The sequence below is a fragment of the Neofelis nebulosa genome, chromosome 12, assembly GCF_028018385.1.
Source record: "Neofelis nebulosa isolate mNeoNeb1 chromosome 12, mNeoNeb1.pri, whole genome shotgun sequence".
Lineage (NCBI taxonomy): Eukaryota > Metazoa > Chordata > Mammalia > Carnivora > Felidae > Neofelis > Neofelis nebulosa.
In genome coordinates this window covers 80,857,285-80,884,550 of record NC_080793.1, presented here as the reverse complement: position 1 = coordinate 80,884,550, position 27,266 = coordinate 80,857,285, and the positions used below count along the sequence as shown (strand labels likewise).

The 27,266-nt window shown below is 39.3% G+C and overlaps 1 protein-coding gene across 5 annotated transcripts in view; it reads left to right on the top strand.

Moving 5' to 3' along the window:
- GDA (guanine deaminase) overlaps window positions 1–25,541 on the top strand; it is a 106,139-nt gene extending 80,598 nt beyond the window's left edge. For 3 of the 5 annotated variants that reach the window (XM_058695694.1, XM_058695693.1, XM_058695695.1), the window contains exons 7-14: window positions 34–141; window positions 2,665–2,772; window positions 5,327–5,424; window positions 6,213–6,280; window positions 15,941–16,087; window positions 18,899–19,029; window positions 20,597–20,624; window positions 21,507–25,541. In XM_058695694.1, the coding sequence (XP_058551677.1) occupies window positions 34–141; window positions 2,665–2,772; window positions 5,327–5,424; window positions 6,213–6,280; window positions 15,941–16,087; window positions 18,899–19,029; window positions 20,597–20,624; window positions 21,507–21,577 (759 nt within the window). In that variant the 3' untranslated portion in view covers window positions 21,578–25,541. The other 2 variants (XM_058695696.1, XM_058695697.1) reach the window with 2 other exon arrangements.
- Window positions 25,542–27,266: the final 1,725 nt, after the last annotated feature.

The following is a 27,266-nucleotide window of genomic DNA, read 5'->3' as shown; positions in this document are numbered from 1 at the left end:
TTCCTGACTAATTGCTTTTTATATTATTTCCAGTATTCTAGAGTGAAGCCCATAGTGACACCACGTTTTTCCCTTTCCTGCTCTGAGACTTTGTTGGGTAAACTGGGAAACCTCGCGAAGACCCATAATTTGCACATTCAGGTGGGTGTTTTCCCCCTAGTTCTGCCTCTGTCCAAACCTGCAAGACTTCTCAGTACCCTAAATTCTTGCAGTAAATCTCCAATTCTTCTCCTGAGATCTCCTAGAGAAATAGCATCATAGCACAGGAAGGGCTCTTACAGACGTCACCTAAATCCACTCCTTTCATTTCTCAGGTAAGAAACCTGAAGCTCCTTTTACCCTTGGTCTTCTCTGATCAGGCTTTGGAGAGACAAGGACATCATGAGTAACCAAGCCAGACCTACGACACACCGGTTACCTGTTCTCTGTAGGATAAATTTCAGGCATTTCTTTCCTACTTCTCTCTTTTATTTGATACTTCTTGTCAGTGTTCTAGTCCTTGATTTTTGGAGGAACCACCCATTATTTGAAAAGCAAAAAGAACCTAATTTCTACTTGCAAAAATGCATTTAAAAGCCCTTTTGTTCTGAGTTTCTTAATTTGAGATCAGGAACAAAAAAAAGCATATCTTACTTTGTCATTAAATGGTCGCAATTTAGGAATAAAACCCTTCTAAAGCTTCCAGCTAGGTTAAAATTGGGGGTTGCAAGCTCCCCTTCACACATCCTCTGGGCTTCATCACGTACTGCACTCCAATTTTCCTCTTAAGAGTTGACTATCTTATCACAATGGGCAAGGGAAGAGAGAGACAACACATTGATTCTATATCAGAGTGGAAGGTGTTCTGTTTTGTTTTAATAAGATTTATTTTGTTAGGGCTTATCAACTCTTCTCATCACCCCCCGTTTTTTGTGGACTGTGATATTTGTATTTTTTATTCAATCCCATATAATTGTAGGGGAGGAAAAAGTTTTCCTTAACCTTCTTAGAGTCCCTGGCCACATCTGAAAACTAAATTGACAAAGACAGATTAAAAAGGGAAAAGCATACAAAAGTATTTAATCTCAGCTTTACATGATACAGGAGACTTCATAAGGAAATGAAAACCCAAAGAAAGAGCCCAAAGCATTTCTAGGCTAGGTTGGGTGACGAGTGCACAGTCATGGAGGAATATGATCTTTGGTTTGGATTCTTCTGGGCATCCTTTTGTCTTCAGAGATAAGGATGCTTCTTCCCTCCAAGTATAGGGTGGGCACCCCTCACACAAGAGTTTTATTTTATTTCCCTGTTTCAGGGAAGAAGGGTGGAGGAAGGTCAGAGTGACCTTCCCACTTCAGCTATTTTCCTTCAGCTTAAAATAATACAATATGCCACAGTGCCATAATTGGGGGGTAGTCTGTCCTGAGCTCCATGAAGACACAACCAAATCAAGCGTGTCCTTGCTGGGGATGTATGTATGTGTGCATGTGCATTTAACGTCTCCTCAAATTTATTACAATGACATGAATCATCTGGTTGTCCTTTTTTCCCTTCAGATGCCCAGGCATTTCTTCAGTGGTCTAAGTTTCCTCAAGGACAGGATAAAGCTCACCCTCTAGTTGGAATACTCTATTTTTAGAACATGGCTCTTTTTTTCTTCTATTTATTTGACTGACACTCTACTTCACAGAGAAGGGAAATGGTATTGCCATTCTTGAAAATGGCAACTTGCTCATGAGTTTTTTTTTCCCCCCCATAATATGTACTCATCACCAGTTGGTCTGGAGATTTTTGTTTTAGGCTAGGGAGTGAGGTGGTTACACCCAAGTGTTGTGTCTCAAAAACACTTTCTGCCCTCTTGGGGTTTGTGATGTTCTGCAGGTGTGGGGGCCAGGACTCATTTGTTTTGATTGCGTTTGGATTCTTATGGGCTCTTTTTTGGTGACTTCAAGATTGTCTAGCTCTGTTATTATCAAACTGTTTTCTGCACAGGAGACATTCTGGAAGGTGACAAAGGGGACAGAATGATGACAGGGTTCCCAAATCCCAACCCTGCTTCTTCCTGAAAGGCAACTTGTTGATGCCTTTTACATATTGGATTTCTATGAATTTTTATATGAATTTTTGGAAAATCACTCACTTAGCACAACCCTCATATTTGAGAGCTGAGAATGTGGAGGCCAAAGGAAGTAGCTGACTCACCCTAAGACACACAATTAAGCTCAGAACTTGAGCTAACATTTAGCTCTCCTTGTTCAAATTCTAGTTTTCTTATGAGGGAACCATGCTGTCTGTCCCTTTGTGGCCCTTAAACTCTTATCTTAAACGGCTAACCCCAGAAGCAAATTGCCACCAATAGCTAGGCTCTTGACCCTTTTCAAGTACTTTTTACTTTCATTTGTTCCTAACATAGTATGGGATTTGAAAAGACTTCATTGGAAGAACATAACATTGGCTTAGGGTTAGGGTTAGAACATTACATGCTCATGTAATGACATAGTCATAGTTAATTTTTCATGCAGCTGTCATATATGATATGTATCATTGCTTTCAATAGAACACATGTACAGTCTTCGTGGTCTTACATAGGCAAGTAGAATCCATCCTTATCCTTTTGGGGAAGAAGTATCATTTCTGATGGTATTTGACATTAGAAAATTGAAACTGTTATTTCTTTTCTTGTAGAGCCACATAAGTGAGAACTCCAGTGAAGTAGCAGCTGTGAAGAACTTATTTCCTGATTATAAAAACTACACAGATGTGTATGATAGGAACAATCTTCTGACAAATAAGGTACATTGCATATCGTGACATAGCCTGTATACAGCAGGGCATATTTATCTACATTTTAAGATCTCAGGGGCACCTACGTGGTTCAGTCAGTTGAGCCTCTGACTCTTGATTTTGGCTCAGGTCATGATCCTGGGGTTGTGGGATCGAGCCCCATGTTGGGCTTTGTGTTGAGCATGGAGCCTGCTTAAGATTCTCTCTCTCTCTCTCTCTCTCGCTCTCTCTCTCTCTCTCTCAAATAAAAATAATAATAATAAAATAAAATCTCAATAGTAATCTCCAGACTTCTCCAACCTATGTGCATTTCCCAAACTAGAGCACGCACATATGTGGGTAGATAGTTAAAAATGACCTGAAGTTTCATCCCAGTAAAGAAATCTAAAGGCTTCTTAGAGGGAAGGTAGGTCGTTTGGCCTAAGGACATTTTGTCAGTATCCGTTAGAATATAAATACGCATTTCCTTGAGTTAGCAGGTACGTTTTTAAGGATCCATTCTGTACAGGATATGAATAGGAATGTTAATTAATGTGAAAGTTAGAAAATATCTATCAGTGGGGGATTGTTTAGATTATAGAACATTCATAATTAAAATTTTATCCAACATTCACAAGAATGATGTATCCAGGCTTACAAGGAAGAATGTTTGTACAGTATTGCTTGATGTTGTGTGGGTTGCATGCTCAGTTAGAAAGAAATTATCTGGAATACAAACATTGAATGTTAAAAGTGATCCTCCTGAGGGAGAAGGCAGAAGGACTTTTTACTCTTTGTTTTTAAACACTCTGCTATTGCTTTAAAAAAATGAGTGTATATTACTTTCATAATTAAATAATTTTACATTAATTTAGATTAATATAGTGAGGAGAGACTTCATTCCACAGTATACCCTTTAGCCTTGGCCTTCAATGAATTGCACAAAGTGTATGGAGAGTTTAACTACTGCAGCAAATCAGTTCTTCTGGACTTACGTGAACAGAGGGCTGAATATGACTAATCTGAAAGATTAATCCCTTACATAGGCCTTTAAATGCTACACTGTAATTTTCATCCTTCTCTACATCTATTTCCATGTGATTAATAAATTAACCTTCTAGCTGCATGTTAATTTTATTTGCATAGAGCTTGGGAAAATTTTATTTTGTTAATTCTGTGGTCACGGAACCATGCCTCCCAAAAGAGAAAGCTGTTTGAAAACGGGTTTTGTACTGAGGGGAAGAGAATTTTGAACGAGTAAAGCCATTTTTTTTTAATTTTAATTTTTAAAAATTTGAGTATAGTCGACACCCAATGTTACATTAATTTCAGGTATACAATGTAGTGATTCAACTTTGCTCTATGTTGTGTTGTGCTCACCACAAGTGTCGCTACCCCGTCACCACACAATGCTGTTATAGTACCTATATATATTGACTATATGCCCTGTGCTGTGCCTTTTATTTCCATGACTTCTTCCAGAACTGGAAGCCTGTGTCTCCCACTCCCCTTCACCCATTCTCTCCCTCCCCGCCTACCTTCCTCTCTGGCAACCCTCCATTTGTTTCCTGTGTTTTCAGGTCTGCTTCTGCTTCTGTTTGTTTGCTTATTCATTTTTCTTTGTTTTAGATTCCACACATGAGTGAAATCCTCTGGTATTTGTCTTTCTCTGTCTGGCATATTTCACTTAGCATAATACTCTCTAGGTCCATCCATGTTGTCACAGATGGCATGATCTCATCCTTTGTTATAGCTGAGTAATATTCCATTCTATGTGTCTGTATGGATATATGCCATAAGAAAGAGGTAAGTCTCATTCAGGAAAACCCACAAATTATTACCAGGACTAAACAGAAAATTCTCCTATGTGTGCACACCGCCCACCTTCTTTGATCCATTTTACTTCCATGTTAATGCTTATAAGACATCACGTTTCCTAATTATTGTGAAAATGTGAATATGGGTGATAAAACAAAGCTTATTTGGTCATGTAAACTATACTTCAATTAAAAAAAAATACTTACAAATAGATGAACAAAGATTATATGGTTTTATGTGTCAAGAGCATCGTGCATATATTTTACTAGGAGCAGAAATAAAGAACGACTGTTTCCAGGATTACCCCCACAGCTTCCATGTGCTGGCAAAGGAAAGCTCACTTCTAGAAAGTTCTGATCAGGATGGGAACAAGCACGGCCCCACCAGTTGCTCCCCACGTAGAGTTAGGAAATAAAATAACGTGGCTGTTTTCTTAGGGTGGCGATGAAGCCATCGTAGTATCTTTGGGTGGGGTGGGTATCCTATACTGCCGGTAACCTGGACCCTCGTTATTTTCCAGATGAAAAAGAGAAAACGGTAAGAGCCACAAAACTTGCTGAGCCTCGTGTGATCCCATGTTCATACGGGCCTCTTTTGAGGGGGTACCCAGTACACAGGGATTTTATCCATAAGAGTGATCATAAATGCTCTTGTGGGGATGAGGCCAGCCGCAGCAGCTGCGTGTACCTGTAACGTCTCGCTGTGAGTGAAGACTCACCAAACATTGTTAAGTGGTAAACTCCACGCGGGGTACTCTTCTCTCCAGACAGTGATGGCGCACGGCTGCTACCTTTCCGCCGAGGAACTCAAGGTGTTCAGGGAGCGGGGAGCGGCGCTCTCACACTGCCCCAATTCTAACTTATCGTAAGTAAGCGGTAATCGGTCGGTAGCTGGTGAGCATTTGGGGTGTGAGTTAGCAGCCCAAAGACCTCCGTTTTCTCAGTCATGTCTTTAGTGTCCCTCTTCTAGAGGCCTATCTGATTGGGACAGAGGCCCTCGAAAGAGGACACTTTGTGCGGAGTATGCACGCGAAGAACACAGCGTCTTTTAAAATTTCTGAGTCTGTGCAATGCATCACGTCTGGAATTCATCCTAGACCCTTCTCTCCTAGTTTCTGCGGTTCTCAGCGGCAGCCTGTGAACTGCCAAGCCCCGACGCATCAGCCTGCACCCCCTTTTCCGGTGGTATCCCCTTTCTCTGGCCTTGCAAGTCCCGACTCATTCAGGGCAACAAATTATTCCAGACGGAGAGGAGAGATGATGCTTTATAATTTGTACGTCTTCACATAGAAGGATGAGTTGGTTCAAAACAAACAAACAAAAAACACTGAAGACCAATAAGACTTTTGCACTAACTGCAAGGTCGAATTGTTTCATTTATTTCTCCTTACAAATGATTCCCCTGCTTTCCCTTCTGCTTCTTGCTGCTTTGTACCCTCCTGAGATTAACCTCAACCCAAGGATTAAAGATCCTTTATGATTGTGTGTTCCTCTGGGACTCAGGTGATCTGATGTGGCTAATGAGTTTGTACCAACGTGAGAGCCGATGTGACAGGAACCAAGTGTAGTGAAATCACCATCAGTACTGTTGGTGTCCTTTCTTTGTTGGAAGCATGTGGGTCTCCTTGTCCTGACTCTCTCCTCTCTCTACAGGCTCAGCAGCGGCTTTCTCAATGTCCTTGAAGTCATGAAACACAAAGTGAAAATAGGGCTCGGTACAGGTCAGTAGTTCGCTATTTGGACCTAAGCAAAGTGGTTGAGTAAGTGCGTAACTTTCTGATGTGACTAATTTTCAGGTAACAGTTCTATGTTAAAAAAAAAAAAAAAAAGTTTTATGGGATGCCTGGGTGGCTCAGTCAATTAAGCGTCTGATTTCTGCTCAGGTCATGATCTCGAGGTTCGTGAGTTTGAGCCCACATGGGGTTCTGTGCTGACAGCTCAGAGCCTGGTGCCTGCTTCTGATTCTGTGTCTCCCTCTCTCCCTGCCCCTCCCCTGCTCACGCTCCATCTCGCTGTCTCAAAAGTAAATAAAATGAACATTAAAAAAATGTATTAAAAATAGTTTTATTTTCTGCTAGTACTGTCTCGAGCTGATAAAATGGTTAGGTTGGAAGCAGTAAGAAGGGGTTTTGATGATACTAACCTCCTGAAGGCCATTATCCTTGCTTCCTGTTCAGAGATTGGGTGATAAAGGGTAAGTCCTTCTAAGGTGTTTTAAAGGTTTTTTGTTGTTTTTTTTTAAAGCTCCTTGATTTTTCTTCCCCTTTTGTTTTGTCCTTCTGGCTAGCTTTTGACGGTTTGGGTTTGTACGGTTTCAGTTTTTAATAACTGTGTCATCGCAAATACTGTCTCAACAGAAAATTATTTGACCTTGCCACATAGTAAGCTCAGATTCTATCGGGGCCAGCATTGTGAACTCGGTGGTATGTTGAGAACTTGTTTTGCTTTTAAGCAGTGTTTCACAAAATGAGATTCCACTTCCCGAAGGTAATCTGTCGTTGGCTGTGTTGAAGGACAGTCCAGGTGTCTGAGGAATTAGAGATGTCTTTTTTTGTTCGCAGCACATTTTAATTGTTTTTCCTGAGTATGTGCAGTGCTTCTCACTTTGGACACATGAGACAGGCCGAATGTCTAGGCATATCTGCCGTGAACCTTTTATTACTGTGTGTGAATAAACTAAAAAAAATTTTAAATGGGTGTGGGGCACAAGGATATATTTTCCATTCCTTTTTATTTTTTAATGCTTATTTATTTATTTTTGAGAGAGCATGTGAATGAGCGTGAGTGGGGGAGGGGCAGAGAGAGGAGAAACAGAGGGAGAATCCCAAGCAGGCCCTGCATTGTCAGCACAGAGCCTGAGGCAGGGCTCGATCTCACCAACCTTGAGATCATGACCTGAGCTGAAAAAAGAGTCGGACGCTTAACCGACTGAGCCAGCCAGGCACCGCTGTTTCAGTTAATTTCATACCAGCAATGTTGGTAAGATATACAATAATACAAAATGAATTATTAATATTTTTAAAGATGTGTGCTATGTTAGATTTTCTCCCCCAATTTTACATGAATCAAAAGAATTAAGATTTTTTTTTTATTCTAATTTAAGGCTTCAATCACTGAGACTGTGGCAATACTTGGGTAGAGTCACAGGTGTTAAGGTGGTAATTTTACCTTCACAGAAGAGCTTTAATGAATAAGAAAAACATGCCCAAGAATTTTTGTTACACGCTAGTCAGTTAATGACAAATTTTGTAGACAGCCAAAAATCAGGTAAGTGTTGCTTTCCAATTTTCTAGGATTTTGGTCTCCATGATTTAAATTCGTCATATGACTTCCAGGGGTGCCTGGGGGGTTCAGTTGGTTAAGTGTCCGACTCTTGATCTCCGCTCAGGCCATGATCTCACGGTTCAAGTGTTTGAGCTCCCCCTCGGACTCTGCACTGACAGTGTGGAGCCTGCTTGGGATTCTGTCTCCCTCTCTCTGCCCATACCCTACTTGTGCGTGCACTCTCTCTCTCTCTCTCGTTCTCAAAATAAATAAATAAAAACTTTAAAAAATTCATCACGTGACTTCTAGTTCTTGACTTTGGGTTGTATAGGAATGCATAAAGCCTTTAGGTGAAACTGTCACTTATTAGCTGTAAGACTTTGAGCAGATTACCTTAATTTTCTAATACTTCATTTCGTAATTACGATAACAACAGTTATAGGTATGTGTACCTTATAAGCTTGTTTTGAAGCTTAAATTAAAAAAAAAAAAATGCATGTGAAGTGCTTAGCACATTCCTGGCACATTGCACCAGTCAACAAAGACTGGTTTAAAGGAAAAATCAATGTTGGTGTATTGACCAAAGATTTGATTAAATATGATATATTCACTTATGCATTTGGAGAATGCTATTGCATTTTACATAGTTTCTGTTAAAATATCCCCTCTACATTCCACCCTTTTCTGAATATGCCCTTTATATAACAACCTGCCTGTCCCCTGGAGGCTCCAGAACATCATTTAACCTCATACTGTAGAGAGACAGCAGGTCCAAAAGTACTTTGTTCACCCTGTCTATCATCAGTGGAGACAGATCTGGGCTTGTTCACCTATGAGATAGGAGAAACTCACATGAAGCTTAACAAAAACATTGCAAACCAAGAGAAAGTAGTATTCCAAAGGATGAGAAGATGAGCTTATCTCAGAAAATGACCTACTGCAGGATCCAGAAGAAAGTTTCAGAAAATTGCCGTCATCCTTGGAGTACAAGAAGACATGGTGCTTTGAAAAGACCACAAGTTGTGATGGAAAGGGAATGTGTTTAAATGAAAGAAGAAAACCGGAGGTGGGGGGAGGGTGGGAAGAATGAGACGCACTAGACAATCGCCTACGGCTGGAGGGACAGTAAGTTTTACAACCACTTTGGAAAACTGGCAAACTGGCAGTTGCTTATAAAGTTAAATATGCATCTGCATATGACCTGGTAATTCCATTTTGGAGTATTTACCCTAGAGAAATGAACATGTGTGTTTATGGAAAGAGGAGTACACGGACGTGTATACCAGCTGTGTTTATAACAGCCCCACACTGGAAACAATCCAGACACCTGCCGACAGGAGAATGGATAAGCCAACTGAAGCATATTCCTACAATGGAGTGCTACTCAGCATTCAGGAAAGAACGACCCACGGATGTATGCAAAACAAGGGTCAATCTAAAAAATATTTTGTTAAATGAAAAAAGCCAGACACAGAAGAGCACACACTGCATGTCCCCATATGCATGAAACCTAGGGACCAGTAGAGCTTACCTGGTGTTGATAAAAATCAGAAAGCGGTTGCCAAGGGTTGGGGCCGGAGGCAGAAATTGACTGGAAAGGGTGGCAAGAGAGCTTACCGGAGCAATGGAAATGTTTAATATCTTGTTTTTCTGAAAGGTACTTCAATGGCCATGTACAGTCGTCAGCATTCATCGAACTGGACACCTGCCTTCTGTGCATTTTATGATATCTTAATTATACTTCAGTTTAAAAATAGCAAACTAACCATGTAGGGAAGCTATGCGAAGTAGAACTACTGTTGCAGAAAATTAAATCAGTGATGTCAAGAACAAAGTTGACCAAAGATCAAAGGGGGTGTTTGAGGATGATCCACGCGGAACGCAGGACAGCATTGCACCAGCACAGGGGAGTCTCCTGGCCCAGGATCCAGAACAAATATAATAGAAGTTTTGAAGGCTAAATCTTTTCCTTAAGCTTAAGAAAAAACTGTGTATCATATTCAGAGAACTTACCCTGTTCCAGACTAAATCATAACTGAACACATTGTGGCAAAATACTGGAGTTACAAAGAAAAAGGAAACAAAAGTCTTAAAATAGTGAGGCAGGGAAAAAAAGTCAGTTATCACTAAGACAATTAAAAACCAGTTTGGCATGAAAAATACCAAGAGAAAGAAAGAGTTTGGAGCCAAATAGTTGTTACTCAAGAATATTATACTGGACGAGATTCTCCTGTGAAGGCAACAGAATTCTCAGATGTACAAAGTTTTGGAAAATATTCTCCCCATGAACGCTTTGGAAAAACTACTTGAAAATCTACAGCATTAAATGAGTTATGAGGCGAAATAAAGGGCCAGGATCAAGGAAGTAATATTATAATAGGATATCAGCGAAGGCTAAGTCAGTTAAAACAGAAATAAGATTTAAAAAATTGTAAAAGAGTTTAAAAAACGAAAGCAAAAATCGAAAATGTATCTTAATAGAATGTGCACAGTGTGAAAAGTAATATCTTATAAAAAAGTTATCAGGCTGTGAACCTTAAACTGCTCTAAAAAATAAAGTCAGTAAACAATGGCAACAAATATAAACATTAAAAAAATTAAAATGGCAAATCAGTAAATCAAGAAGAGTCTCCGTCTGGTTGGGAAGAGGTTCCTGGGACCTGAATATTTTACTTTTGATACTGAGTGCCAGGTCCTTGAGGTTTGGTATTATATATCCCTTATGTCATTTGAACATCTTTAATCTTTCATCACAAACTTTGAAAGCGGTACATTCTCTGCAAGAAAAAACTTTCCAAATACTAAAATTTCTTCTATTTTCTGATTTTGTTAACAGAAACCAAGAAATTGTGGTTTCTGTGTAAGGTTAACAGAATGATGTATTTTGCAAGTGGGAACAAAATTCTAAGTATATAAAATTTCTCATCTCAGAATAAAGGGACATAGTAAAAAAAAAAAAAAAACCAGTAATCTGAAAGGAAAAAAATATGGAACAAGGTTTACGTCAACAAGACCTACGACTTCATTAAAACAAACAACATACATGGAACCAGGGTCCTACTTACTTTCTTTTTTTTAAATTGTTTATTTTTGAGAGAGAGAGAGTGTGGGGGGTGGCAGAGAGAGAGAGAGAGAGAGAGACGCTCAGAATGTGAAGCAGGCTCCAGGCTCTGAGCTGTCAGCACAGAGCCCAACGTGATGCTTGAACTAGTGAACCCCGAGGTCATGACCTGAGCTGAAGTCGGAGGTTTAACCGACTGAGCCACCTGGGCGCCCCCCAGGGTTCCACCTCCTAATGACAATCTCCTGACTTTCTATCTTACTTGTTCCTTTACTCCCAAAGCAATAGTTCTTTGATCTACTTGTAAACGCCAAGCCACTGATTCCGTGCTTTCTCAAATCCATTTTCCACTCCTAATTTACCCAGCTTAGATGCCAGAATACATTGCTATAATCATTTCCTTGGAAACTCTCGTGTCCTTTTCATTTTCTTTGTACTCACTTAGCAAAACGTGAACCTCCTTGGTTCTCCCAACGATTCCCCTTCTCAGCGTCTGCAGCTGAGCATCTGGAAGTTGCTGGGAAAAAAATTCTCCGGTGGGGTTTCATTTTAAATTTTGCTTTCAAATTCCAAATGGCCCTCAGCACTACCCAAACAGACAATCACGTTGCTCTAAATATGCATGCATCCCCGTATTCCAAGACGGCCTTTTCTTATTTGTTTGCCCTAAACTTTCTACTCCAACTCTTACCCTCCTGACTTCTTTACCCTCCTCTCATGTCATTGAGAAAATAGAAACAATCGGAAATCCTTCCCTCCTCTTCCTCACACCAAATGTCCCCACGTACACACTTTCCTGCGTCTGAGTTTTCTCTTCTTCCTCTCACTGCAGCCAAACAAACACACCCTGAGTGAGGTGTATTCTGTAGTCTACATCGTACTCATCCAGCCCACGACTCTAATATCTGCCGAGTCCACCCCCTTTCCCCAAATCAGCCATGGCCACCTGAGGTTGCCATGGTTTCTTGCCTAAACTCCTGCACTAGCTTCCTAATTGGTCTCCCATTCATCCCGGGCCCTTCTAATTCAGTCTTCTCTTTTCAAAAGAATTACAGTGAAAATCAGACCATTTTACCTCCTCCTGCTTACACCCTTCAGTGGGGTTTTGAATAGGGAAACCTCATGCCAAGGCACACAAAGCTCTGTCTGCATGGTTTGACACCCATCCACCTCCCAGCCTTGTCTCTCACTTCTCCCCGTTCCCTACACTCTACGAAGTCACACTCCCTTCTACCAAAAGAACTTGTGCATTCTGTTCCTCTGCCTGGAATGCCCTTTATGTCACTCTTTATATGGCTGAGTTCTCACTCCTGTCCTAGTTTAAATATCATTGCCTTAAAGAGGTCTTTTCTTGACCGTCTTGGCTAAATGGGTTTTCCCTGTCCATTTTCTTTATTACTAGCTGAATGTTATCTATACTTAATATTTGTTTGTTCATGTGTTTTGTGTTCTCTTTTCCTTCTCCTTCGCCAGGTAGTTGGCTCATGTGGAGCCCATAACTTTTACTTATGAGTGCTTAAATAGATCAAGCACATAGAAGGTGCTCAGTAAATGACGGTCAATAAATGAATGAATGAAACACAATGCACACGCACATATCTAATCATGTGCTTTTACCTTCCCATTGCCCTTTGGCTCAAGTTTTTACTCTTGTATGGTTTCTTCAGTGTCTTCTTGTAAATAATGTCCTTCGTGTTGACTGGCAGATGATAGCGTTGTTCCTTATCATGATGGTAGAGGGACTTGGGGGTTTGGGAATCCATTTTCTGCAAAAATGCATTCTTTTTGCCCCCTCCAGTTCCCCCATGTAGTTTCCATCCTTTAGTCCTTATTTCTTCGCACTTATGCTATTTAATTGGATTTTCTCAGCAACTGTTAAGATAGGTCATGTTATTTTAATTTTCTGAGAAAACTGAGGTTCATAAGGTACCGACCAAAGGGCTATAAAACAATAAAGCCCCAGATCCACAGTTTAAAACCAGGTCAGTAAAATGTAAAGCTCATTCTTTCTCTCTCCACCCCGTCACGCTGCCTCTTGTGATATGATAAAATAGGGATTTTACTTTCATTAAATGTGTTGCAGGGAGGTGTTGGGAGGCAGGGGGAAACCATTGAGCTCACTGGGTATCTTAGGGATCAGGAAGTTAGTTACTCTGGACAGAAATTCCCAGAAGAAAAGCTTGACTTTTACACAAATAGTCCAGACTAAACACCAGGGTCCATTCATTCTTTCTTCGGCACAGTATGGTTCCTATCGGTACTTTACTAACATAACAACTGAAGAATATAGGATCCTCAGCAACATAATAAGACAGCTCTCAAAATTTTCTCAGTGAATTGCATAGCATTGTTTTCTAATCTGCCCTTATTCTTTCCATATTGTTAGTTTTTATTAGATATTGAAGAAAATACTACTTTCTGTCATCTTTCATAAAACCTGTTTTTTTTTTTTTAACTGCATTAGTCAAATCTTCCATGTTAATACCATCCTAATGGCATGGCTTTTGTTTTTGTTCCTTTCAGTCTTTGTCCACATACAGTTGACCCTTAAACAATGTGGGGGTTGGGGATGCTGACCCCATGCATAGTCGAAAATCCGTGCATAGTTTGACTCTCCCAAAATCTAACTGTTAATAGCCTACTGTTGACTGGAAGCCTTACCCAAAACATAAACAGTCAGTTGGCACATATTTTGTATGTTATATGCATTATATACTGTATTCTTATACTAAAGTAAGCTAGAGAATAGAAAATGTTACTAAGAAAATCATAAGGAAAAGAAAATGTATTTACGATACTGTACTCTATTTAAAAAATCTACATATCACGTGTTGTTCAAAGGTCAGCTGCATTTTGAAATATATATTCAGTCTTTACATGTTTCCGTACCTTATGGTGATAGCATTTTTATTCTGCATTTACACTTAACGTTTGCTTGGTTCTAGCAATAAAAAGTAAGCAGACAATGTTTTTCAAAGTTAAAAGTATGTTATTTCTGAATCTTATCTGAAATTTTTCTAGTTTGAAGCTATGGTAAAATGAAGATTTAATGGATTATTACTAAAATGGACAAATAACTTTTCTTAAATTTAAGTTTTTATTTTAATTCCAGTTAGTTAACAGTGTTATATTCGTTTCAGGTGTGCAATAGAATAATTCAACGCTCCCATACGTCACCCCGTGCTCATCATGACAAGTATATTCCTTAATCCCCATCACCTATTTAACCCATGCCTTCACCCCTCTCCCCTCTAACAGCCATCTGTTTGTTCTGTATAATTAAGAGTCTGTTTCTTGGTTTGTCTCTCTTTTTCTTATTTTTTTCACTTTGCTTGTTTTGTTTCTTAAATTCTACATATGAGTGAAATCATATGGTATTTGTCTTTCTCTGACTGACTTATTTCACTTAGCATAACACACTCTAGCTCCATCCACGTTGTTGCAAATGGCAAGATTTCATTATTTTTTATGGCTGAATAATATTCCTGTGTAATATGCCTGTGTAATATATATATGTGTGTGTGTATATATATATATACATATACATTTATATATACACACACACACACACACACAAATATATATACACACATATATATCATATCTTCTTCATTAAAATGAACTAATAACTTAGGTAGATGTAATAAAACTTGCCAAAGAAGCGGATGATCTTCTGGTAGTATTCATCTGCTAAAAGAAAAAAATTCGTAAAAAAAATTCTATACATGTTATCTAAGGACATAGAAGACAGTTGCACATAGAAGTGAACTGCAGACTAGAGATTATTACTTAATAGGCTATTACTTTCCACTTTTGAAGTATATGTAGACACTGAGAATTAAGTTTGTCTACCTGGAAACGCAGAAGGAACCCTTAAAATATAAAAGGTATTTTATTAGTTATAGATGTACTTTTCCTTTAATAAAACATGCTTATTTATTTACTTGGCATTTATTTACGCAAATGCATTTAATAACTTCTACATTTTTTCCTGTCAAACGTAGTATTTCAACTTAATTATGGTTAGAGACTTTATTTAAATCACTAAAAATCACATTCCTTATCTGATGATGATGCCAACCAACATGTAAAGCTGTTTACATCAGCACTGTTCATTTATTACACTAATTTTCCAGAATGTCTAAGTTCATTTTAAAAGCTATCCCTGAAAAATTATCATAAAGAGGTAGCTTTTTAATGCCCAAAGTTCTCATCTGGATTAGAATAGACTTAGGATGAGATTTTAGGGCATAAGAGCGTGACTTTGTTTTAAATCTCATGTTACCCAAATTACCTTCCTAACTATGCAGGCATATTTCTGTGAGGCTTCAGGGAATATTCAGAGATAAGAGTTTCTTCCCTTAACTTTATTAACCATTTGGGCATTGTACTGGGTTGAATTGTGCGTTTCTGCCCCCCCTTAAAAAGATGTCTACTGGAACATGTAAATGTGACCTGTTTGGAAAAAGGTCTTTGCAGATGTAATTAAGGTAAGGATCCCAAGATGAAGTCATTCTGAGTTAAGGTGGACCCCAAATCCAATGATGAATGTTCTTATAAGAGAAAATGAGCACCATGTAAAGACAGAGGGAAGTTGGCCATTTGAAGGCAGAGGCACATATTGTAGCTATATTGCCACAAGCCATGGAACGGCAGGAGACACCAGAAACTGAAGCAGCAAAGAGAGATTCTTCCCTAGAACCTTTGTAGGGATCGTGGCCCCGCCGACAGTTCGAATGAAGACTTCTGCCCTCCAAAACTCTGAGAGAATACACGTCTGCTACTTTCAGCCACCACATTTGTGGTAATTTGTTGTGGCAACCCTAAGAAAGGAATACAGGTATCCATTTGATGCTAATTGCAGGTTTTCAATTATTTTAAATGTTACTGTATACCTATTCTGTGTTTAGAGAAGATCTTTTCTTTGAAGTATATTACAGACTGAATATCAGTCACTAAAACCAAAAACGCAACCTCACATACCTCGTACTCCATATAGCTCATATTCCATTTATCTCATGAAGTGACTGCTTTGGCTTTATTTTGTCTACCGTAGATGTGGCCGGTGGTTATTCATCTTCCATGCTTGATGCAATCAGAAGAGCAGTGATGGTTTCCAATATACTTTTAATTAATAAGATAAATGAGAAAAGCCTCAGCCTCAAAGAGGCCTTCAGACTAGCTACTCTTGGAGGCAGTCAAGGTAATGACCATTTTCTTTCTTTCTTGAACAGTATACAACCATGCCGATCTGTGTCCTTGCAAGCAACGTGAAGGCACAGGAGGGTCGCATCAGCAGACATCCCATACTCATGACTGTTGTATCTCATAGGACATATCCCAAATTTAGCAACTTAAGGTTCAGATATGTGGCGGAGATGTCATTTCTTCAGCGAGCCCCCTGTCTTTGACAGAAGACATGCTCAACACACAATTATATTAATTTTGCTTTGCTGGATATTTGCAATGGTCACATGTTAGTTCTTTAAAATAATCAGTTTTTTTTCCCAGAGTCAAGTAACATGCTCTCTGTTGGCCTGAGTGATGATAACAATAATAGTAAAAATAATAGCCAAGAGCTACTGAAGTCTCACCAGATGACAGGCAGTATGCAGCATGCTTTACGTATGTTGTTCCTCAATCCTTATAACCACTGCTACGAATTCCACCTTACCAGTGAGATACCTGAATGAGGCACACACAACCATCAAGGTACAGAGCGCCATGGTTTGAATCCAGATCGTCTGATGCCAGAGCGCAGGTTCTTACCCTTGCACTGTGATACCTTCCTCTATAAATCTTAGAAATGCAGGATGATAGTAGCTGAGAGTATCCTGGGAAGAGAACTTCCTGGCTCTTCTTTGAATGTTTGGGGCTATGATGAACGCCATAAAGAACATTGAAAAAAACAAAAAACAAGTAGAGGTCATGCTCTTGGCATTTTCCTAATGATTTCGTTTTCTAAAGTTCCAAGTTTTAAATCGCCCATTTTTAAAGACAAGTGTGACACTCCCCACCCCCACCCCCAGTCCGTTTGTGCATCTGAGTTTGAGTAGCTGGCCTACCATCTTATTTTCGGGGTGCGAATGGATTGTACTTAAATGGTGCTTTTTTTATTCTAGACTCTCTGTGAGGTGCTTCATCAGGATCCTGTATGTGATCAAGCTGGTATGGGGTGCTTACCAAATCCTTTTCTGTCTTGGCTGTATAGCTTTTAAATCTATTTTCTGGGCCACTGATCTTCCTGTGATGAAATTTCTTCTCCTTAGCTTGTGCCTCTATGACACTATGAGGGAAATGAGATGAACAGTTCCCTGTTTAAACTGTGGCATCTTCCCAGCTTGCCACAGCCTTTACATTCACTCTCAAGATCAGGATGTGCATAAATCACCCTCACAGAGACATTTGCTCTAAGGCTGCAAAACTGCATTTCCTGAAACGTATCTGAATTGCTTACCAGCCCTGCTGGGCCTCTCTGCAATAATCTGAATTTAGACCAACTTACAAATTTACGAAAGCAATTGTGTCTTTTTTGGTTAGTTCATGCCTGACTTTCCAGCTTCTAATGATTAGCTCAGTTAGTTTATATATACCATTACACTGACAAATGAAGCCGGTTCTCTGGCCTATTAAACACACAACCATTTTATGTTGAATACAGTCATTAAAAACTCATATTTGTTATCCTTCTTTGTCAAAGGCAAAAAGAAGTAGATTGTAATCGGTAAAGGAGGAGAGAATTTCTGCTGATTTTCTATTACATTTGGTCCTTCCCCACATAATTAGTAGAAGTCACCTAACTGCCTTTAACCTTTTCTAATTCTTTTTACACCCCTGTCTTCCTAAAAGAATTCTTTAGCTACACACTCTTTTTCTTTTCTGAGAATAAAGGAATTGCCCTTTAATCTTTTAAGAACAAGTAGGATTTCTAAATCAGTACTTAGACAATTGGCAAAAGACTACTGGATATCCATATGTAGAAATATAATGTACCAGATATTGTCTGACAGAGATACGTAATCCAGTATTTTCACATTGGACTCTATCCTGCCTGGGACAGAATACAACCAACACATGTAAAAATTCAAATAAATAATGCTGCCCTCCAGTTGGCCTTCCTTTTATGCATGCTTCCATTTGGCACCTCAGTGCACACTTAAATTACAGCCTTTAAGGAGCTTTAGACTTAATACCTTTATTGACTAGGAAAGCCAACCACTCCCATCTTCTGAAACTAAATCATAAGTGACAGATGTTCTTCCTTGACATCCAATATTCATGGAACATGAATTCTAGCTTTGAGATGGATCAAGTCAATAGATGTTATTGACCCATGCCTATTTTAGAAAACCATTCTTCCCTGGCAACCAGAAAGCCCTTGAGGGTACAGAGAAATCAGTCTGCTTTCAAAAGTGTTGGGACTCTTGAGTTATGGGGATCTATTTACTTTCCGAAGCGAATTTTCTCCAGTCACAGGATGTAAACCGAGGAACTTATGATGGATATGCCTGCATTCGCAAATATGTAAAAGGATACTTATTTTTTTATTGACTCGAGGTTCATTTCACTGCCATGAAAATAGATCCAGTCAGCTGTTTCATGGAACAAAAAGGGCAAGGAAAAGAGCTGTAATGTGAGGGGAGAAGGAGAGGGAAGAAGAAGAAAGATATTATGTCAATCGTCATGTTTGTTTGAGGGATGAATGGAAATCATAGACCAGCTGGACTGTGAAATGCACTGACAGAGCTGAGATAGACCGACGCCATCCGAATCATAGATTGTGGTGATGAGGGGAACTGTCTTGATTCTTAGATTTTGCTTTCTCTGTCCTTATTCTGCTTTCTGTATGTCAAAGTTTTAGGACCGCTTGGAATGAGAGAGCTTTTCTGCTTCACACTAAGATACTAACTTTTTCTAGTGATATGTTGGCAGATTCTGTCCTTGCAAACTGGGACATTTTCACCACCTGATGGCTCCAAAGACTGACTGTTTATTAATTTATTCCAACCTGTAGCCCTGGGGCTGGAAAAAGAGATTGGAAACTTTGAAGTGGGCAAGGAATTTGATGCCCTCCTGATCAACCCCAAAGCGTCTGACTCTCCCATTGACTTGTTTTCTGGGGATTTTTTTGGTGATCCGTCGGAAGTAAGTAAAATAAATTTCATCAGAAGGCATAGATTTCATGAAGTAGTCACAATATCTTCCCTATAGAAAAAAAGATAGAAACTGAAACTTTTCATGGAATGCAGGAGGATCTTAAAAGGGACACTAGATCCTTTTCAACTGTTTATCATTTGCCAATGCAATGTGAATAATGGTACTGACAGAAATCTGTATCTTGAAGATATTTGTATATTTGAATGTATTTGGCTACAAGAAGCCACAATATACCTATTCCTTATTGACCACTTGCTATGTGCTAGGTAGTATGGGATTAAGTACTTCCATGCATCCTTTTTGATTAACCATTAGAATGACTCTTAATGACACGCAAATGCTATTAATATCTCTCGTTGCTCACATGGGCAGTGAGGCCTAATGGAAGTAAAGTGATTTACCTAAGGACTCCTGGCTAGTAATTAGTAGTTAGTAGATACAGTTTGGATTCCAGCCCAGGACTTTCTGACTTCCAGAGTCTGGCCTCTTGACCACAATGCTACCTTGATTTTCTTAACTTTATAAGAAAATGAGTTTTATTACCTTGTTCCTCTTATTTTAAAATATTTTTTCTATGTCTAAACTGGTTCTTCCTAACAACTCTTTATAAAACTGAGTTTTTCTAGAAAGTAATTAACTATTACTGATGTGATGAGGGCTGGGAGCGAATGATCAGGAAAGAATTCTTCAAATGTTTTTGGTGCAAAAAGATGTTTTTATTTAAGCATGGAGACAGGACCCTTGGGCAGGAAGAGCAGCTCTGGAATTGTGAGGAACAATTGATTATATACTTTTAAGTGGTGGTGGTGGGCAAGGGTGGTAAAGACAAAGGAAGTTTCTAGAAGGTATTTTCATATGTTAAAGAAGACTCATAGGATCCTGGAAGTCGTGGCTATTGTCAAGAAAGGTTGCATTTTACCTCTAGCAAAGTGTTAACATCAAAGCAGTTTTGAGTTCCTTGAAGAATGTCCTACTCTGCCTGTCTCAAGTATTTGTCAATGGGCTGAAAGTTCTAGGGAAATTTAACTTTGTCTACATTTCTTTTGCATTTGTTCTCCTCATCACTACTACTTATAAATCGATACACTGGTGAGAGGAAACAGGACATTATATATAACTTGTCAAGGTTTTTAGAAGAAAGATGCCAGATTGCTTGAAGGTGGTACCATTTTTATTTTTATATTACTTATTCTTTTATTCCTTCATTAAAGTAAATTTGTGGGAATAGGGCTAAGTCCCATTCACCCACTTTTCTTATACACCTCTTAAAATATTTGAATTATTTTATTAAATTAATTTCTTTAATTTATGTAACACTTTTCTCTGAAGATTTCAATATCACATGCCAAGAACTTTTACATAATGGATAAACATTTGTTAATAGCCGGGATTATTTTTTAAGCAAAAGACCATTTCTTTTTCACTAATAGAGTAGATTTTGCCATTGAGAAATACATTTCTGTGTCTGTGCTTTGCCAACCCCTATTGGCTATGAATTTACTTTCCTAAATGCACAGAATTTTTTTTCTTATTATTATTCTATTTTGTATTTTAGGCTGTTATCCAGAAGTTCCTCTATGTAGGTAGGTGGATATATGTCTCTGTGGGAAATAAAATCTTTGCTTGTCTCTTTCTTGGGTATGGCTCCCTATATTTGTGGCACCACAGGCTGAACCCTATGCGTGACCATTTTATTTGGTTTATTATTTTATTTTAACATTTCTCAGCATCAAGCCCATTTAGGGCACACTATTTAAAGGCACTATTTGAAATGCACATGGCTCTCTGCGAGATAAACCCAAAGCTGAGGAATGGCAGGCAGGCCCAGGGGAGGGGCCATCCTGTCTCTTCCTCCTACATTCGCTCTGTCCCCACCCCCCACCCAAGGCTACCCTACCCTGTCGTATTTGTGATGTTTGTGGTGGAGTCTCACTGCATGTGGTTTTTTGTGTTTTGTTTTGTTTTGTTTTAATATACTCACATTCCATTCCGTTCACTGAGAGAGAGAAATAAAGAGTACCGAAGGCTCTACCCTGCCTCCACTTGGTCCACTGAGCTCTGAGTCCTGCATAAACCTGAGATGGGAGAGACGCAGGTGCTATTTCTTGAGCTCACTTCCTGCAGGCCTTCCACCTCACCACCCAGAGTATGATTCTGAGGTGTAAAGATAGTATTTCCTTTACAGTTGGTGCTGGAAATGCAAACCACTCCAGCTGAAAGGGACCGGACCCAACTTTCTGTGATTTCTGCCTTAGATGCAGAATTCCAACCCTAATCCTCAAATTCGAGGCAACATCTTCCCTTGGCCATGTCCCCTTGTCCAGATAAGAAACAATCTGAGAGAAAACACCTTTGTGCGTTTTCTCTCATAGAAGTGGTATTTGTTTCTAAAACCCGCCCGGTGGCAATTAGAATACTCCAGACATAAAAGCCCTTGATGAATGATTCTTTCATTTTTCTTTCAGGAGATGACCGAAATATTGAAGAAGTTTACGTGGGCGGAAAGCAGGTGGTACCCTTTTCAAGCTCAGTGTAAGACCCTTGGCCTCTACCAGCTCTGGGATCACGTGGTTCTGCGTCTCCCTTGTGCCCGGGCGGAGTTAGAAAGTCAAAAAATAGTATCTTGTTCTTGGGATGACTATCTCTTTCTGTGTCTAGTTACAGTATTCACTTGACAAATCATTTGAAGGAAGTTGCATTAATTCTCAACTCTGTTTGGGAGGATTCAAAATTTCTCCCTTTTGAGCTGTTCGGATTTACTTTAAGCTCAAACATAAGGGAATGTTCTTCCTGATGGTGTTCTTATTATGAGATTTAAGTGAAATCACTCCATATTTGGAAATGTGGAGAGAAAAGATACTCCTATAAGGTTAGATACTTTGAGCTAATAAATGTGAAAATCAGAAATGGAGAATGAAACAGTGGATATATTTTTATGAGGGAGAAAAAGTTAGACTATGAGCAAACATTGGAAAATCAATTCAGATTATGTTTGAAAATTAAATGCTGAGCATATTAATTTCAGAAGAGAACTTGTTGAATTTTAAAATGTGTTTCTAGATTGACCTTGTGTTCTGGAAATTTGCACTTAATGGAATTTGCATTTCAGAGATGTTATTGTTGTGCTTTGCCTTCTTTGGGCATGAAATGTCAGAAACTGGATGCCACATGCTTTCTTAATACAGTTCTGTGCTTCAAAGTGTTCGACAGAGGTTGGGTATTAAAGATTTAAAGTCTCTTAGGAATATTATTCATATAACTACATGGCATAAATAGTGATATTTTTGTGTACTTCAGAATCACCTTAAAGTATAACTATGTGATGCTATTATTGCTTCCGTGTTTTTAGAAGAGAAACACATTCTATACTCCACACTGTTGTGTAGACTGGTCTTCCTAAACTGGGGTAAGTGCTGGATGTCAAGGATCTGTCAGTACTAAAAGGAAGGGTTCCACTGCAATGACGTATTCTCTCCAAGAGTAATGCCACAGTTGCTGAAAATTTCATACTCAGATATCAATCTGTTAGAACTTTGAAATGAAGGACAAATTCAACTAAAAATATTGTTACAAATCTTTAAATCCTGCTTATCGAAAGTACTCTGTGTTTCAATTTTATCCTATTGACTTTTTACTTCAAATAATTTTCAGGACATCAGAAATTTTAGGATAATGAAAACTATGTAGATGTCCCACCTGATAGTTATATTAATAGGACTTAATCTGTACTAGACATCTAGGAACATGAAACAAAGCAAAAAGTATTGTTATGCCTCCCAACTCTTACAGTGTGCTTTCCCATACCCTATAATTAAAAACAAATTGACTTTATGATAAACCCTTAAGAAGTATTGATGTGAATGTCACTTAAATACTACATTTTCCCGTTTAATTCCAAATACTATAAACCAATGTGGAAAAGGAATAGATTTTCTTAATATAGCATAACACTCATGCCTCGAGCTTAAGTGTGACTCTTTATTATTTACTTTAGAGAGAGAACTTCATGTAATATCATATAGCTAACTCCATATTTACCGAAGACCAAATTCCTCTTGTACTATACTTTGTTCTCACATAGTTATGCTAAATCAGCAGTAATTTGATTTGCCTACTTTTTGTTTTTTGTTTTTGTTTTCCCGGTGGAAACACTTTTATAATTGATTTTGTATACACAACACCTACTGATCTTATTTTTATTCTTTTTAAGAACTTTTCTTGAGTACCGTCGACTCACAATTTGATCTTATTTTAAAACAACAACAACAACGACAGAGTTTGTGTTGTGGGATATAAAGTAACTCAGTAAATTCAGTTTCCGGTGTCAATCTCTGTATTTCCAGAATTCCTAATTCCCGAGCTGTGTCAACAAGGCCCCGCCAATTTTCTCCCCATTTCTCTGTAGTGTTGACTGAGTGTTTCCTGCTCTGCCTCCTAGTCCCTGCCAAAGGAACATGATTACCTGGTGTCTAACCCACAGGAGCGGGCTTAAGAATTTGGAGGAGACACGCAAAATCCACTAATAGGCAGCGGCTATCCCCAGCGTTTGCAAGATCCTACGCTTGTACCTTCCTTAAAGATGTACATTTTGACGTTGACCATCAGTTTTCATTTAGACTAAGGATTCATACACGGTGTATATAAGTAAGCGCAGCATCAGCGACAAGTAGAATGGATCTATACCACCGATTTGTCGAACATTAAATGTAGCCCAGTAGGATGTTAAGACCCTACTCTCTTTTCTAGTAAAAATAGAATGTGTTGACATGTTTACATGTAGTTTGATCTCCCTGCATCGCTTACAACTTATGTGTTTGGTTTCTCCAAGTGCCGTGTTCCGAACGTCGCATATGCTTTTCACAGCGCTACAGGCATCGGCCATACGTGTGGCCAAATGCTCTACACTTTGAAACCTTGGCTTTGCCTCGTGCGGCTTAACTTTCTGAATTGTGGACAGGCAGTATTTCATCCCAACACGGTTTGTCACTTTATGTTTGAATATTTTGCTCTCTGACGGGAAAGAAAGAATTAATTGAGACTTCTTATCAGCCCCCTCACCTCACCCAGCACTGTTTGCCTCGGGTTTTGTGGTACTTTTAGTGACATACACATTAGCAGGTAAAAACTGATTCAATAGTGGTGACTAGCACACATTTCAAAGGTACTTTTTACAACAGAACACAAAAGCAGGCCGAGCGGCTAAGGTGCACTGAATTTCCAAAAGGGAATGAAACATGGGACTAGGGCCCGAGAGGTTGTCCTCATAATCATAACCTGAGACTGAGACCCTGCTCCCTTCATAAGCTCCTTCTCTGATTTAATTGTCAAGGGCTCTAGAATCCAAGAGAGTATCTTGAACTAGCTCCCTTCATGGCAGGAGGAGATCTTTCTGAGTTATTATTGTGAAAATTGAACCCCACTGAATCTCTTTTTCACTTCCGTGCGAATTCTGCATGGTGAAGGGAGGAAAGTAGTTGGAAACACTCCTGTTACGCTCAGCTGATTTTGAACTGTGCCCTTGAAATCCCTGTTGGCAACTAAAGCTGAGATGTCAGAGAGGAAACATAATGGATGTGAGATCCAGCAATGTATTTTGAATCTTCACTCCCTTCCAGACTCTTCCTATTTTTAATCTTTTCACCTCAGAACTAGACATATGGAAGGCTTTCAAGGCAAACTGGAAGGCACGTTGGATCAGTTCTACCTTGTGCGATACCTAAAAGATCTCCAGAAGTGGAGGCTTGTGTAGTAAGTAGCCTCCGGGACATCTTTTCATTTTTGTCCATTTTTTTAAAGTTGATGATGCTTCTGGACACATTCACATGTCTGAAAGGAGTGTTCGGAATTTTTAAAAGTTAGACGAAGAATTGTGTCATGGCAACGTCTTGAAATAATTTTCAGATTACATGGATTGTTATGAATTTTAGAAGAGATATTTGCAACTTCAGGTCTACCTAGCCCCTTTAGGTATGATTTTGGACCCCAACCCTTTTCAGTGTCTCTAAAGGAAAAGTGTGGAAACAAGTGCAAAGATGAAGGAAGGGACACTGTTGGCAAGCCCTAGCATTGGTCCCCATGCCTGTTTTCACACCCGTCCTTTCCCTCCCACAGCCCCAAAGGCGAGAGATTGAGAGCTGAGGGGTTAGCTTGTAAATCTGATCCGAATTTACTGAAATGCAAAAGTTGAACAGGCCAGTGATGGACGTCAGTATAAATTCCAAGATGGCTTTCAGAGTCCACGGGGTTCAAGTGACTTGAGTCACAGATATTACATGGCATTGACTTACCTGTCCACTTCCTACTCAAGAGCCTGTCAGAAAGCATTCTCTATCGAAAACCACCTTCCATGGTTGTTAAGCTCCTGATTGCTGCTTTTAAGAATATATATGTGTGTATTCATGGGGACATTTTTACTCAATATTTGTGTGATTTGCTTACTGTTCATGTGCTGAGTGAACTCCTTTGTGCTTCAGACAAAAATAAATGAGATTTTGTGTTTACATTTTTTTGTTGTTGTGAGTTCTATCATTCTGACAGAAGGGAGATTAATCTTACAATGCTTTCCTCCTTTTAACGTGAAGTTTTTTTTTTAATTTTTTTTTTTCAACGTTTTTTATTTATTTTTGGGACAGAGAGAGACAGAGCATGAACGGGGGAGGGGCAGAGAGAGAGGGAGACACAGAATCGGAAACAGGCTCCAGGCTCCAAGCCATCAGCCCAGAGCCTGACGCGGGTCTCGAACTCACGGACCGCGAGATCGTGACCTGGCTGAAGTCGGACGCTTAACCGACTGCGCCACCCAGGCGCCCCTAACGTGAAGTTTTAAAAACAGAATATTTAGCTGTGGACCAACATGTATCATGACAATTTTATGACAGATAATGTACATAACTTTAAAAAATTAAGCTATAATGTCAACCCTTCAGAATCAGATTGCGATCACTTTTGATTTCTGCACAGTTAAATTTCCTATTTTCTTTTTTTTTTTTTTTTTTTTTTAATTTATTTTTGGGACAGAGAGAGACAGAGCATGAACGGGGGAGGGGCAGAGAGAGAGGGAGACACAGAATCGGAAACAGGCTCCAGGCTCCGAGCCATCAGCCCAGAGCCCGACGCGGGGCCCGAACTCACGGAGCGCGAGATCGTGACCTGGCTGAAGTCGGACGCTTAACCGACTGCGCCATCCAGGCGCCCCAAATTTCTTATTTTCTAAAGTCACAACCCAGAGTCAGAAATGCACTTGAGCATCAAGAATTAGTTCATACCTAACATATGTGCATGTGGATTTAAAACAAAACTCTCACAAAATAATACTCTCCGTAACTGTGATGCCCCGGGCTATTTTCTGCACTATTACTCTGTTCCATCCTTTTGCGTTCTGTTCTATGACATTTTCTTCTAAGTTTTTTTTATGCTGATAGTGATTTCGCAGGTTGGTTTCTTGGTCCTGGTGGGCTGGCAGCTGCAGCGTGGAAGCGGAATTTCTAGTGTCTTTTGAGCTGTTTAAGTCTCCATGACGCCATTCTGTGATTGGGGCCTGACCTAAGTACCTGCCTTAGAGTAGTGAGGATTAAATAGAATAATACATGGCCAGCTCCCAGGACAGCATCTGAGACCAAGTGAGGGCTCACCATGTGGTAGTTATTTTTAAAATGAATACAGACTGAACAGAAATAAAAATAATTTGAACTGTATTTTTATCAGTTTATTTTTTAGAATCTAAATCAAGTGATGTTAAGGATCTCTCTGCGCATAAAAATATTCTGTAAGGATTAAATCTGATTTCTCCCCCCCGGCGCTATGATGTTCATTTTTTCTTTATAACACGAAGCATAAGAAAGTGGTAGAAAATTTGGTCTTTAAATTCGCCCTCAATTTTCTGAGCAAGCCACGAAGCATCTTTTCTTCCTCCTGAAGAACAACTTAGTGAAAATACCCAGAAGAGAATTCTCAGACGCGTAAGCTAGCGATAACGTGTGCCTAATTTGCAACCGTGGGCACAGAGTTCTGTAATAGTTAATTAACAGACATGTGCAAATTATTGCATGGTACTAAATTAGGGATTTCAATAAAATAAGGTTTAGGTATAAAAATACTTGCTAGTAGCAAAATCGAACCTGTGGTAGGGTGTTTGAAGACTCCATGGAGAGGTCATTCAGTTAAAGGAACAGGACCCGTAAGTCTTAACCAACGGGAACAGGTTTTGAGTTTTGGGGTTTTTTAAT